This window comes from Salvelinus sp. IW2-2015, linkage group LG20 (assembly GCF_002910315.2).
Source record: "Salvelinus sp. IW2-2015 linkage group LG20, ASM291031v2, whole genome shotgun sequence".
NCBI classification, from domain to species: Eukaryota; Metazoa; Chordata; class Actinopteri; order Salmoniformes; family Salmonidae; genus Salvelinus; species Salvelinus sp. IW2-2015.
In genome coordinates this window covers 54,549,439-54,565,429 of record NC_036860.1, presented here as the reverse complement: position 1 = coordinate 54,565,429, position 15,991 = coordinate 54,549,439, and the positions used below count along the sequence as shown (strand labels likewise).

Sequence of the window (15,991 nt, the reverse complement as noted above, 5' to 3'; positions counted from 1 at the left end):
CAAGACTCTCCATAGATCTGGCCGTCCGACGAAACTGAGCAACCGGGTAAGAAGGACCTTGGTCAGGGAGGTGACCAAGAACCCAATGACCACTCTGACAGAACTACAGAGTTTCTTGTCTGAGATGGGAGAACCTTCCAGAAGGACAACAGTCTCTAAAGCACTTCAACAATCTGGGCATTATGGGGGAGTGGTCAGACGGAAGACACTCCTGAGAAAAAGGCACATGATAGCACGCCTGGGAGCTTAAGGTATGAGACAAAAATTGGTACTCTTTCGCTTGAATGCAAAGCACTATGTCTGGAGAAAACCAGGCACAGCTCATCACCTGTCTTACACTATCCCTACCGTGAAGCATGTGATGGCAGCATCATGCTATGGGGATGCTTTTCAGCGGTAAGGAGACTGGTAAGGATAGAGGGAACAATGTATGGAGCCAAATACAGGCAAATCCTTGATGAAAACCTGCTTCAGAGTGCAAATGACCTTTGACTGGGGCGAAGATTTACATTACAACAGGACAATGACCCCAAGCATACAACTAAAGCAACGCTGGAATGGCTTCAGAACAAGAATGTGAAAGTTCCTTGAGCGACCCAGCCAAAGCCCAGACTTGAGTCCCATTGAAAATTTGTGGAATGACTTAAAGACTGCTGTTCACCACCGCGTTCACCACCAAATCTAGATGTGCAAAGCTGATACAGACATACTCAAGACTACGAAGTATGGACTCGGGGGTGTGAATACTTATGTAAATTAGATATTTCTGTATTTCATTCTCAATAAATTTGCCAACTTTTTTTTTGTTTTTTTTAAGTCAAGGGGTATGAATACCTTCTGAAGGCACTGTATGTGGGTATTATTGACGGTGTCTTCTGATAGCGGCTAATATTTAATATAATAGAAATGGTAAAAAAATATATAATAGTCTGGGCACAGACTTAAAACATTCTAGAGTGCATAAATCAACTCGATATGTTCGGCGCTACTGTCCGTGCGCACCGATTTCCATACAGCCTCGGCTTGGGTTTCCAAGTTTCACCCTTGCAAATGATGAAGCCATAGGCATACAATAAAATTGTGGAATAACGACAGCTATTTATACTTCCCTGTGGAAAAGGGGCCTGTACAACACCCCTCCCACTCCCTTGCTGCCTGGAGGTGAGCCCTCCCCTCATTTGTCACCACACACCTCCATCAAAGCTCATTAAAACTTCTTGTCAATAGGGGGGAGCTATTTTCACTTTGGAAAAAATCGTGCCCAAATGAAACTGCCTCGTACTCTATTCTAGATCATACAATATGCATATTATTATTACTATTGGATAGAAAACACTGTCACGTTTCTAAAACTGTTTGAATTATATCTGTGAGTAAAACAGAACTCATTTTGCAGCAAACTTCCATACAGGAAGTGAAAAATCTGAAAACGAGGCTCTGTTCCAGGGCCTGCCTATTCAACTGGCTTATATTTATCGATATACMTGCACTTCATASGCCTTCCACTAGATGTMAACRGGCAGTGGAAGGTGGAATGRGGTGTCTAGCTTKATCTGAGRTCGAACAAGAGCTTTTGGAGTGGCAGGTCAGGAATTTCCTTTCTCTACCTAGGCGCGCGAAACACCTCCATATTGTCTTCTGATAAGCGTTCGGTATACACGGCTAATACCTCCGGCTCTGATTTTATTTGATACATGTGATAATAACATCGTAAAGTATGTTTTTTCAACCAAGTTTTATCAGATTATTCAACCTTTATTGGGACTTTTGGAGTTTTCCGTTCTTTGCGTCGAGAGAAACTGGGAACGTCATCAACATTGGCTAGCATTGTGGCGCGAATTCGACAGGAGAAAAGGACAATCTAAAACCAAACAACGATTTATTCTGGAAATAGGACTCTTTGTACAAGATTCTGATGGAAGCTCAGCAAAAGTAAGAACAATTTATCATGTTATTTCGTATTTCTGTGGAAAATGTTATTTCTATTCTCCGCCGTTTTGGAGGGCGCTGTCTCGCAATAACGCAAGCTGTTTGTTATGGTAGTTATTTTTTTTAAATCTAACACGGCGGTTGCATTAAGAACCAGTGTATCTTTCATTTGCTGTACAACATGTATTTTTTAGTAAAGTTTATGATGAGTTCTTTGGTCAGATTAGGTGAGTGTCCAAAATAGCTCCTGACATTCTGGGGAAATGTTGCTACATTTTCACAATGTATAACCACGGTTTGCAGCTCTAAATATGCACATTTTCGAACAAAACATAAGTGTATTGTATAACCTGATGTTATAAGACTGTCATCTGATGAAGTTGTTCAAGGTTAGTGATTCATTTTATATCTTTTGCTGGTTTTTGCGAATGCTATCTATGCGGTGAATAAATGCGTTTGTGTGTTTGGCTATTGTGGTAAGCTAATATAATGCTATATTGTGTTTTCGCTGTAAAACACTTAAAAAATCGAAAATATTGGCTGGATTCACAAGATGTTTATCTTTCATTTGCTGTACACCATGTATTTTTCATAAATGTTTTATGATGAGTATTTAGGTATTTCACATTGCTCTCTGTAATTATTCTGGCTGCTTTGGTGATATTTTTGATGGTAGCTGCAATGGAAAACTATGATTTATACCTCAAATATGCACATTTTCGAACAAAACATAAATTTATTTTATAACATGTTATAAGACTGTCATCTGATGAAGTTGTTTCTTGGTTAGTGACTAATTATATCTCTATTTGGTCGGTTTTGTGATAGCTACCTATGCGGTAGAAACATGGTGAAAATATGCGGTTGAGTCTTTGGCTATTGTGGTTAGCTAATAGAAATACATATTGTGTTTTCGCTGTAAAACATTTTAAAAATCGGAAATGATGGCTGGATTCACAAGATGTTTATCTTTCATTTGCTGTATTGGACTTGTGATTTCATWAAAATTATATTATATGATATCCCTGTCCCGTTAGGCTAGGCTATGCTAGTCAGCTTTTTGATGAGGATGCTCCCGGATCCGGGATGGGTATTAAGTAAAGGTTAATTAACTTAAGACCAATCACGTGCACCTGAAAGAGGTGGGCCTACCCCTTTAAATGCCCCCACCTGCAGTTATTAGCCCTCTTTCAACCAAACTAGCATGTGACCGCACAGATGCGGTCATTGACAGTGAGTATCATACGAATGTGGTATGTGGCGGCCAAGTTGGAGTTATTCCTTTTGTTATGTGACTGTAAATACATATTATATTTCTCTCTACAGCATGGGTACTAATTTGATTGTGCTTGTTTGTTGCCCATAGAGCACTAATATTGTACATAGATGCTAATGTGTATCTTTGAGCCTTCCAGTTTGATGACATAAGTATAAGTATGGTTGCCCTTTATTGCCCAAGTTAATGGCATATTGTATAAACAATGTCTTGTTTCTATTCATCCTAGTGAACAAAATCTTCATCCCTCGCCTATATCACCATCTATCACATCTGTTAACTGTAACACCTTCTGAAGCCTACAAAGACCAATGATACAAATCTATTCAATAAAAGATCAAAAGGCTACCCTCTCCTTGTGTTCGTGCAGACCTACCTATTGCGTTACCTCCCACCCATCCTACCCAGTTTCTTTGAGCTATTTTACAGGGCTGAAATACCTGTCATATTGACATACTGATTACAAAAAATTGTAACTGTAATCCGTTATGTTACTAGCATAGTTGTAATCGGATTGCTTTGAAAAAAATTGTTAACTACTTGGATTACTTTTAAATGTCTTCTCAATTACATTTGAAGAAAGGCACAACTTTTACGTTTTTTTTCCACGTGAGTGATTCTGACTAAGTCAGAGACCACTATGATAATGTTTTTGATGGATCCTTTCGGTCTTCCAATGCCTGTTAAGGGGAAGTAATAAAACATGTAATTAGAAGTAATCTGATTACATTAYAGAGTTCGGTTAATCCCAAAGTTACGTTACTGATTACAATTTTGGACCGGTAACTGATTACATTTAGTAAGTAACCTACCCAACCCTGGTCTTATCGATAGCGCTAATCAATTTCTAAATTAGTGCATAGTGATTGGTGTTTTTCTACTCGGAACCAATGGGTTGCTCCACCTTATTAAGAGTTTCCTCGCATGTAAAGGTAATGGAATTATGAGTGCATTAAGTCAAGGTTGGAATACTGCGTATCTGTAAACACACCTCTGCCACACCTCAATTTCTATGATCTCCACCCCAAACGAATAGCTGGCTGGCACATGCTTTACCTCATGCTTAAGTTCAAGGTCAGAATAAAGTAAAATTTACACGAGGGTAACTCGGGTCTGAATCCCCATCCATCAGATTCCATCAGACTCGCTTTGCATTGATATCATGATCTATTCCTTGTTAGAGGTTCCCCTTTGAAGTAAAACCTTTTGTTGATTCACTTTAGGCTGATAAGATACAATCCCCTGTCACCACCAATATCAATACACGCGCATGCACATGTGCATATACACACATCAAACAGCCCCGAAGCCATTATATGCAAATGCATTTGGGTGTATGGGTCCTCTGGGCCTGTGAAATGACATTCAAACATGAGTATTTCTGGAAGACAGGAATACACATGCTGAGACGTCAGTCATTGAATATTTCCTCTTTGGGTGCAGTTAGAAGTACGAGATACCATAACCACTCACAGGGATGGCTAACACTTAAAGTTCAGTCTGTCTGTACAAATTCATGTAAAACGGCTTTTAGTTTCTTTGCACTTCACTTAGGGGCTGATTCAAATCTATGCCTTTTTTACGTGCGTTTTGATTTAAGCAATTGTCAGTAGTTAGTATTCAGACCTACCTTGTTCCATTGTGCAACTGGATTTGCAGGTGTGGCTCCGTTGCACGCATTTAATACATTTAATTAAACTGCTGAAGGCCCCTCGCCCGACGCCTCGAGTCCAGGATGGCTCGAACAGCATACGCCGGGGCCCCCTCGATGTCCAGAGGGGGCGGAGGAACCTCCCGCACCTCAGCTTCCTGGAGTGGACTAGCCACCACCGGCCTGAGGAGAGACACATGGAACTAGAGATTAATAATAAACAAGTAATTGGTTGAGTGAAGCCAGGTGTGAAAAGACAAAGACAGAACAAATGGAAAATGAAAAGTGGATCTGCGGTGGCTAGAAAGCTGGTGACGCCGAACGCCGCACGATCAAGGAGAGGGACCGACTTCGGCGGAAGTCGTGACAGACATGACCGGAAAGAAAGGTAAACAGAATGGAATGATCCAAAATTTAGACTACAAATTCAAGGAAACTAACACTAAAGTGACAGTATGTGGCCAAACAGTACATGGACACCCCTTCAAATTAGTGGATTCAGTTATTTCGGCCACACCCGTTTCTGACAGGTGTATAAAATCGAGCACACAGCCATGCAATCTCCATAGACAAACAGTGGCAGTAGAATGGCCTTACTGAAAAGCTCAGTGACTTTAAACGTGGCACCGCCATAGGATGTCACCATTTCAACAAGTCAGTTTGTCAAATTTCTGCCCTGTTAGCACTACCTCGGTCAACTGTAAGTGCTGTTATTGTGAAGTGGGAATGTCTAGGAGCAACAACGGCTCAGCCGCTAAGTGGTAGGCCACACAAGCTCACAGAAAGGTACCGTCGAGTGCTGAAGCATGTAGCAAGTAAAAATCATCTCTCCTCAGTTGCAACACTCACTACCAAGTTCGAAACTGCCTCTGGAAGCAATGTCAGCACAAAAAATGAAATGGGTTTCCATGGCCGAGCAGCTGCACACAATCCTAAGACCACCATGCGCAATGGTAAGAGTCAGCTGGAGTGGTGTAAAGCTCGCCACCATTGGACTCTGGAGCAGTGGAAACGTGTTCTCTTCATTATCTGACAGTCTGATGGACAATTCAAGGTTTGGCGGATGCCAGGAGAACGCTGCCTGCCCGAATGCATAGTGCCAACTGTAAAGTTTGGTGGAGGAGGAATAATGGTTTGGGGCTGTTTTTCATGGTACAGGCTAGGCCCCTTACTTCCAGTGAAGGGAAATCTTAATGCTACAGCAAACAATGACATTCTATGATTCTATGCTTCCAAATTTGTGGAAACAGTTTGGTGAAGGTCCTTTCCTGTTTCAGCATGACAATGCCGCCATGCACAAAGCGACGTCCATACAGAAATGGTTTGTCGAGATCGGTGTGGAAGAACTTGACTGGCCTGCAGAGAGCCCTCACCTCAACCCATTTGGAACAAATTGGAACRTTCCAAATGGTGACCCCAAACAAAAAAGTGTGGGGTCCACTTAGAAATGTCCTTGTTTTTGAAAGAAAAGCATTTTTTTGTCTATTAAAATAACATAAAATGTATCAGAAATACTGTGTAAACATTGTTAATGTTGTAAATGACTATATTAGCTGGAAACGGCTGATTTTTATAGAATATCTACATCGGCGTACAGAGGCCCATTATAAGCAACTATCACTCTTGTGTTCCAATGGCACGTTTTGTTAGCTAAATTTATCATTTAAAAAAGGCTAATTGATCATTAGAAAACCCTTTTGCAATTATGTTAGCGCAGCTGAAAACTGTCGTGCTGATTAAAGACTTCTTTAGACTAGTTGAGTATCAGGAGCATCAGCATTTGTGGGTTCGATTACAGGCTCCAAATGGCCAGAAACAAAGCATTTTCCTCTGAAACTCGTCAGTCTATTCTTGTTCTGTGAATTTAAGGCTATTCCATGTGAGGAATTGCCAAGAAACTGAAGATATGCTGGCTTTCTAGGCAGAGTTGCAAAAAAAAAGCAATATCTCAGACTGGCCAATAAAAATAAATGATTAAGATGGGCAAAAGAACACAGACACTGGACAGAGGAAGATTCGAAAAAAGTGTTATGGACAGATTAATCTTAGCTTCGGTTGTTCGGATCACAAAGAAGAACATTCGGGAGACGCAGAAAAAATGAAAAGATGCTGGAAGAGTGCTTGACGCCATCTGTCAAGCATGGTGGAGGCAATGTGATGGGGTGCTTTGGTGGTGGAAAAGTGGGAGTACAGGGTAAAAGGGATCTTGAAAAATGAAGGCTATCACTCCATTTTGCAACGCCATGCCATAACCTGTGGACGGCGCATAATTGGAGCTAATTTCCTCCTACAACAGGACAATGACCTAAAGCACAGCTCCAAACTATGCAAGAACTATTTAGGGAAGAAGCAGTCAGCTGGTATTCTGTATATAATGGTGGCCAGCACAGTCACCAGATTTCAACCCTATTGAGCTGTTGTGGGAGCAGCTTGACCGTATTTGTGTGAGGTGCTTCAGGAAGCATGGGGTGAAATCTCTTCAGATTACCTCAAGAAAACTAGAATGCCAAAGGTCTGCAAGGCTGTAATTGCTGCAAATGGAAGATTCTTTGACGAAAGCAAAGTTTGAAGGACAAACTGATTATTMAAAAAAWATATATATATTTATAACCTTGCCAACATCTTGACTATATTTCCTATTCATTTCGCAACTCATTTCATGTATGTTTCATGGAAAACGAGGACATTTCTAAGTGACCCCAAACTTTTTAACGGTATTGTATATGTTGCTGTCAGGTGTGTCAACAGCAGTTTCGTTGGGGTTGGTTGTCCCATTAACTCTGAGGTTGAAGAGATCACAATGTCCAATATGTTGAACACACATTTAATCAACAAGGGCTCAGGCTATAGACATTGAATGAAAGTAATATAGGGCCCGCTGTCACCCAGGTCTAGGCTAACTGGGATAACCCAACCAACCATTCAGCTGGAAATGTTAGTGAAATGGGTCAGTTTACTTATTCAGTGCAACCAGAGCATTGGATCATTTTTAAACCCTAAACTCCAATTTACCCCTAACACCCCTTCTAAATCCTAACCCCATACATCCGGCCCATCCGGCCCCTAGGCTATAAACCCYGATGACTAAACCAACATCCTGTATGGGTTCATACATAAAAATAGGCATTTTACAAGTCTAGCTTACAACAAGATTGCACTACAAAATTGTGTTGATTTAAAAAAGACTGAATTGGCCTGTGTTGGTGACCAGGGTGCAGCTTTGTGTCACGACCTCCAGTGTGCTAAGTTTGTAAGCTTTTCTATGGGATGTTGGCCTGGCGCCCGGGTATGTTAGCGAATCACTGATCTAGAATAAAGACATTGTGGAGAGGCAGCACCGTGTGTATAAACCCGCCCTCAAAAAAAAGATTGCGTTTCCCCAAATCCTCTCTGTCTACCCGCCTTTCCTTTCTTTTCTTTCCTTTTCATTTTCCAAAACTCTGCTTTTGTTAACTTCAAAATATGACTTTTATGCCGAGCTATTTGTTACTGCTATCAGGTCTCCGCGTTTTACTTACGGTTGATTTGGATGTGGAAACAAGTAACTTCATTGACCTAAGCGCCCCAGAAGTAATCGACTACAAAGATCCCTGCAAAGCTGGTAATGTTACTATGTTTCATATTATATGGGATAATTAATTATAGTTTGCTTTATCTGGATTCCCTTTATAGATAAGACTGCACATTAGGCAAGACCAAAGTGATGGTTGATTTAAAGGGACAGGCAATGAGTTATGAGTTTAACTTGTTTTCACAAGCGCGCCGCTCGAAGGTGATGCACATCACTTACATAGTATAGCAACAGCGTGTAAAGTTACCGAAATCAATTATGGTAGAAATGATAATAAACTCGAGGCCAAGGCCAACCATATCGTGCATGGTGCGCCGGGGCATTGTTCCACAGCGGTGGGTTAGGGGTATTGTATGGAACACACAGACAGCTGTCAAATCCAGACGGGGCTGAAAAGCCTTTGTCCATTAATCAATCAAGCATCACTTTGAGCTTGCTTCAATACAATTCAATGTTCTCTGTTATGTGAAGATCATTTATCCTGTTTTACCTTCTGTAGTGTATGTAGGAGGTTGGAATAGAGCTATGGAAGACTTGAATAGAATAGCCATGGAACATGTCAAGTGGGGGCATGATGAAAAATATTCAAAACAGAGGATATGGACTTTTGATGAATCTAGGAGTGCTAAACAACATTGGGCACAAAATGTGGTCCTAAAACCTGTATATATATATATATATATATATATATAAGACATAACATTGTACTTAAGCTACTGCAAATTGGAGGCTGGAATAGCTATGAAACAGTTTTAAAGAATAGACATGGAACATGTCAATTGGGTGCAAGAGATGATAGAGTCAAAACAAGGGACAAAGCCTTAAAGGGATATTTCACCTATGACTCTGGGTTTGTTTTGATCGTGTCCAAGGCACCTCTAGGTCAGTGAGATCTGTTTCACACATATTGGCCACCAAGAAGTCATGTCTGGGTTTCGCGCACCGAATTATACACCCGATGACCTCATCCGGTGTTTTGACAGAGTGGTTGAGATCTGAAAATTAAAGTAGTCCTGCTTTGTGGCATTTCACAAAGCCTCTATGTTATGATAATCGTTCTATACATTTGTGTCCGTGTATACTTTATATGGTTGTCCTTGTTCGATAGAGCCATTGGACATTTCCAGCGATGTTCCTATCGGCATATTCATTGTTAGATGTACAAGGTGCCACATTTTTTCTCAGCCTCTGAAAGACTACAGCTCAGCGTGGGGGGGTGCTTCCTGCTCTGGCCCTGTCATGCATTGTGCATTTGCTATGAATGCAGGACCTTGTGGTACACTATAAGCAGACTAATACATAGGAAGTCGAAACTTCCTGATTCTACCGGTGAAATTAAAATGCGCTCGTTCTAGCTTGTGGTGAGCACTTTTTTAATGTTTATGACAAAGTCTTGATGTTCTTAATATAGAGCTAAGGTGAAATGTCCCTTTAATTGAATCAATCAATTTAAACACACAGGACTCTAGGGTATGTAACAAGGTACTTCATTTTGAAAAAGGTTCTGCTCAGCCAGATGACTGTTATCCACAATGCTATATGTATCTGTGACCACCTGGGTTTGAACTAGGGGTTGAATATTTTCCCGGTATTTTACAAATGATCCATCCCGAGAATAAATCACTAACCCGGTATTTCCCACCAAAACCGAAAGTGTCATTCAAAAGCATTTAAAGGATATAAATAGCCCTGTGTCTGGATTTGAATAGAGTTTTAATCAAAAATTCAAGCACGAAAATAAAACATTAAAAGCACAATGATGCAGCTATGTTCTCTTGGGTAAATAAATGAAACAAGCTCCAGCAGGCTAATCGTTTTTTAGTGTGAACTGTATTACTGTACTGTATTGTATTATACTGTATTATATGGACTGGAATTAGGCACCTCGTTCAAACCATGATAAAGTAGAGAGAACATTCTGGTGCAGCACCATGTGTCCTACAAAGTATAGGGAATTTAGTTATAATTTTTAAGAATATTTCCTCTAATGTTATTAGCCTGCCTACCTCTTTCTGTAAGAACCGATGCTGATGATGAGAAGCAGGAACGGAGAGTGAACATGTAATCAAGCACAGACAAGGAACAGGACAGGAACAGCGTCAGAACAGGGGGAACAAAACAACATGACGACAATAATGCTGAAGCGGGGGACAACCTCGGGAACAGACAGATATAGGGGAGGAAATAAACACAGGTGAGTGAGTTCAGGTAAGTGTTATGAATCGCTGATGCGTGTGACGAGGGGAGCAGGTGTGCGTAATGATGGTGGCAGAAGTGCGTAATGCAGGGCAGCCTGACGCCCTCGAGCGCCAAGGAAGGAGAACGGGAGCAGGCGTGACAGTACCGCCCCCACTAGGGGCGCCGCCCGGCCTGACGGGCCGGCCGAGGCATGGGCGCTGAACCAGCCGGTCGGGGCGAGGGAGCCTGATGAGCCCGCTGGGACGTGGGAGTCTGATGAGCCGGCTGAGACATGGGAGCCTGATGAGCCGGCTGAGGCATAAAAACCTGGCAATCCGGCTGAGGCCTGACGTGGGATGGGCRCCTGCCTAGCCAACTGGGGCAAGGAAAAATKTTGAGCCGGCTAGGGCGTGGAGAGAAAAAGGCACAAAACACCAACATCAAAACCTCGTCCCAACTGTAAAGTATGGTCGAGAGAGCATCATGGTTTGGGGCTGCTTTGCTGCCTCAGGGCCTGGACAGCTTGCTATCATCGACGAAAAATGAATTCCCAAGTTTATCAAGACATTTTTCAGGATAATGTAAGGCTATCTGTTCGCCAATTGAAGCTCAAAAGAAGTTGGGTGATGCAACAGGGCAATGACCCAAAACACAAAGTAAATCAACAACAGAATGGCTTGAACAGAAGAAAGTACGACTTCCGGAGTGGCCCAATCAGAGTCCTGACCTTAACCCGATTTAAAATGCTGTGGCATGACCTCGAGAGCAGTTCACACCAGACATCCTAAGAATATTGCTGAACTGAAACAGTTTTGTAAAGAGGAATGGTCCAAAATTCCTCCTGGCCATTGTGCAGGTCTGATCCGCAACTACAGAAAATGTTTGGTTGAGTTTATTGCTGCCAAAGGAGGGTCAACCAGTTATTAAATCCAAGAGTTCACATACTTTTCTCACCCTACACTGTGAATGTTTACATGGTGTGTTCAATAAAGACATGAAAACATATAATTGTTTGTGTGTTATTATTTTAAGCAGACTGTGTTTGTCTTGTTGTGACTTAGATGAAGATCAGATCAAATTTTATGACCAATTTATGCAGAAATCCAGGTATTTCCAAAGGGTTCACATACTTTTTCTTGCCACTGTATATATAGGGCTATAAATCAATCTTGAACAGGATGATCTATTTTGGAAGCAATTTGAATGGAATTGATGGAGAGAGAGAAAGACTGCAAGAGAGTGCTCGCTCTTGCACTCTCTGCAGCTGCAATACAAAATAAAAAACATATATTTACAAGAAAAAAATTAGGTGACCCTGAAAGCCAGATAGAGATGTGTAAATTAGACTCACATTTGGTCATTATACTACTATACTACTGTGGCATAGGCTATGCTGCAGCAAATGTATGTCCACCTGTCACAATAAAAAGTTATCATGATGAGATGATAGGTCTACAGACTGAGATTGGCTGTCGGTCCCCACCCTGAGCCTTGAACATGCAGTGACCAGAGAGAAGGCCGTAGAGAATCCAGATTTAGACATTGCATATCATTTAACAGTTCCATTTCACGTCATGTTCATATAAATCATTTCTAATATTTTGTTACAATTTATCGGTTTCTCCCAGTTATTTATCCTGGGAAAAGGGAGTGGTTTTAGGCGGTACATTTAGGTAAATCTCGGTAACCGCTAACCTAGTTTGAACTCAGGTCATCTGAGGTTGTATTAATCCACTGAGCTTGCTCAGAAAATTAACACTCAGGCAAGGTTACTCATCACGTGAGCGTGGTTCACTGAACCCCCTCCATCATACTTCAATGCCCTTTGGCCTCTTCCTCCTCTTCACAATGACCCAATTAGCTAACAGACTAGACATCAATAGATCAAACTCGGGTCACAGCACCATTGTGATCCACTTCGATGCTTTTTATTTATATTTAATAATACATTGGTGGGGCACTGAATAGGCTCCCTCTTCTTGGAGACCCAGTTTACAATTGTGTTCAACTATCTGGTTCCCCACATCTCTCAACTCCCCTCTTTTCTTCCCTTTCCTCTACCTCTTTTATATCACGTTACTCTCATCTTCTCTCCACCCACCCAACCTTCCCCATATTTACTTTTCCCTCTCCATTCTTTATTTCCTCTTTTGTCCTGTTCCCTTCTATCCTCTCCCCCCTAATATCATCTCTGTTCTCTTCCTTCTATCCGTCTCTCCGTTGCCTGGAGACCCGAGGTCATTGAGGCCATGACAGAGTAGTCCTCGGTTGGAAGCCGGTGAAATCCCACTGGCTGCAAGGCATGTGCTGAGCACTGTAGGCCTAGGTCTGCAGTCATTTACAGTCACTCTTTGCATGAATGACTTTGCTTCAAAGGCAGGGACAACCAGGGCTTATTGCCAAAGTACTTAGTTAGGGTTACTTAGACTCAGGATTTGGTGGTTCCCTTCTCCATAATTTACTTTTCCCTTGCCCCATGAAGTGGTGCATCATCACCCATGTACAGATGTAGGGTCTTAATTTGAGCCAGATTGTTACAGCAAGAAAATAATCCTGCAGCAACAGGAAATGTGAATTATTATGTGGATTATAATTAATGGACATTTTTGTAGGGGTTTATACATTTATACAAACCCTTATAAACCCCRTTTAAAAATGGAAATGGCAAACTTCAAAAGCTTTTCAAACCTCAAATACACTACACGTTTTTAATTTCCTGCAACTCCAGCGTAGATTTGGCCTTGTATTTTAGGTTATTGTCCTGCTGAAAGGTGAATTTGTCTCCCAGTGTCTGTTGGAAAGCAGACTAAACCAGGTCTTCCTCTAGGATTTTGCCTGTACTTATAGCTGTATTTTGTTTATTTTTATTAATAAAACATCTCTCTAGTCCTTGCCGATGACAAGCATACCCTTAACATGATGCAGCCACCACCATGCTTGAAAATATGAAGAGTGGTACTCAGTGATATTTTTTTCCGCCAAACATAATGCTTTGTATTCAGGACAAAAGTAAATTGTTTAGCACATTTTTTGGCAGTATAATTTAAGTGCCTTGTTGCATGTTTTAGAATATTTTGATTCTGTACAGGCTTCCTTCTTTTCACTCTGTCATTTAGGTTAGTATTTTGGAGTGCTAATTTTCCATGGACCTTATTTGAAAATGTCACAGAGTGAGGGTAGCCACAAGGGAAAAGGGAGAAAAAGGCAGAGTGTAGATCAATCCCACTAGATCAATCCCACTAGTGGGTGGGCCTCTGGACAGAAGTCAGCAAATTCCCAGGAGGCATCTACTTTTCCAAATTGCTTTGACTACTTAATTATGAATTCTGAGTATCATATCTGACATTTGCCAATCTATATGTCATGCATCTCACACTGTGTGGCTCTAAAGGTTCAATTTTTCATGGCAGGTTGAATTGAACCTGTTTTCTGATCAATTTCTCTCAACTCACTGTGCTAATTAAGCCTTCCGATTGTTATGCTTTGACAGGTTACTCTAACTGACAAGTAGCAGCCTGTCTGGGTATTCAAAGAGTTTGGCCTCTCAGCTCTACATCTGCACACTGCTGCACACCATCATGCCGATCTATGTGGTAGTATGGGTATTGGAACATGACCATAAGGTTTGTGTGGGGTTGATTAGATTACTGTATGTCATGGGGGAAAAGGGTCCAGATTCAGAAAGCACGTCTATTTCAACCCCTTTATGTACACTGAACAAAAATATAAACACACTATGTAAAGTGTTTCATCAGCTGAAATGAAAAATCTCAGAAATGTTCCATATACACAAACAGCTTATTTCTCTCAGGTTTTGTGCACAAATTTGTTCACATCCCTGTTAGTGAGCATTTCTCCTTTGCCAAGATAATCCATCCACCTGACAGGTGTGGCATATCAAGAAGCTGATTAAACTGCATGGTTATTACACAGGTGCACCTTGTGCTGGGGACAATAAAAAGCCACTTTAAAATGTGCAGTTTTGTCACACAACACAATGCCACAGATGTCTCAAGTTTTGAGGGAGAGTGCAATTGACATTCTGACTGCAGGAATGTCAACCAGAGCTGTTGCCAGATAATATATATATTTTTTCTCTACCAATGCCATTTCAGAGAATTTGGCAGTATGTCCAATTGGCCTCATATTCGCAGACCACGTGTAACCACGCAAGGACCTCCACATTTGGCTTCTTCACCTGCGGGATCGGTGCTGAGCAGTATTTCTGTCTGTAATAAAGCCATTTTGTGGGGAAAAACTCATTCTGATTGTCTCATTCTCCCCAGTGGGCGGGCCTGGCTGCCAAGTGGGTGGGCCTATGCCCTCCAAGGCCGCACCGCTGCACCGCTGGCTGCACCGCTGCCCAGTCATGTGAAATCCATAGATTAGGGTAACTTTATAAAATCGTTGAAATTGTTGCATGTTGCGTTTGATATTTTTGTTCAGTATAATTGTGTTCTATTGGGCATCTCTGTTTCAGTATGAATGCACTGTATGCGCGCACACACGTGACAGTTAGTGGGTATGTGAGGGTTATTTTGCAGTGCATACAGTATGCAGGAGCTGTGTGTGCTTGTCAAACAGTAGGCTAACCGAGCCCTAAGGGCCTCCCATTGGGGGAGAGGGAAGCACCAGTCAAACATTAGCTCACACACCACAGCCAACAGGCAGGGTGTGGGCCTTACTGCATAGCTTCACACATGTCAAAAATGAGGGACCTAAGCATAACATACCCCAAAGCACTGCAGCAGCAGTAGGTGATATACTGTCAGCTGAATTCAAATGCGTACCATGCCGAGTGGCTGTAGATACGTTTATGTTTTTAATATACCAGATTCCCACATTTACTTCCAGTTTCTCCCAAGTACTGTGTAGCTATATATTTCAGTACAAATAAAGGTTTACCAAAAACAGTAGTTGTCTCCCTTTCACTTTTTCCATCTCTGTCTTCTTGATTGCCTGTCTAAATAAGTATCTCTCTAGTTTTGCAAACTTTTTTGCCAACTGTGAATCGCATTAAAAACAATGTTTCAGCTGCAGGATGAATTCTTGGTTGTGTCTGTGTGTCTGCTCTAGCTGCCTTCCTGGGAGACATTGCTTTGGATGAGGAAGACCTGCGTATGTTTAAGGTGGACCGCATTCTGGATGTTATTCAGAGGTCCATCCAGACCTTCAACGACACAGATGCAGGTACAGTACAGGAGCCATGCTGGACATGGAGGATTCACAATTGGGGTCAATTTAGGGTGTGTTCACATGTGACTGCCATCTGAGTTGCAAAACCATGTATGAATTTTAAATGAGGGGTTACATTTGTTTTCTGAAGGGACTGAGTTAAAATTGATTGAATGACCTCAACCCTGCATGAATTACATATCTGTTTGCA

At 41.6% G+C, this 15,991-nt stretch overlaps 1 protein-coding gene across 3 annotated transcripts in view; it reads left to right on the top strand.

Annotated features, from left to right (window-relative positions):
- Positions 1-8,200: 8,200 nt before the first annotated feature.
- The window catches only part of LOC111981226 (bone morphogenetic protein 1), a 61,916-nt gene continuing 54,125 nt past the window's right edge, over positions 8,201-15,991 (top strand). For 2 of the 3 annotated variants that reach the window (XM_024012400.2, XM_024012399.2), the window contains exons 1-2: positions 8,201-8,457; positions 15,682-15,795. In XM_024012400.2, the coding sequence (XP_023868168.1) occupies positions 8,319-8,457; positions 15,682-15,795 (253 nt within the window). In that variant the 5' untranslated portion in view covers positions 8,201-8,318. Of the gene's footprint in view, positions 8,458-14,095; positions 14,229-15,681; positions 15,796-15,991 lie in introns of all 3 variants that reach the window. The other variant, XM_024012401.2, reaches the window with a different exon arrangement.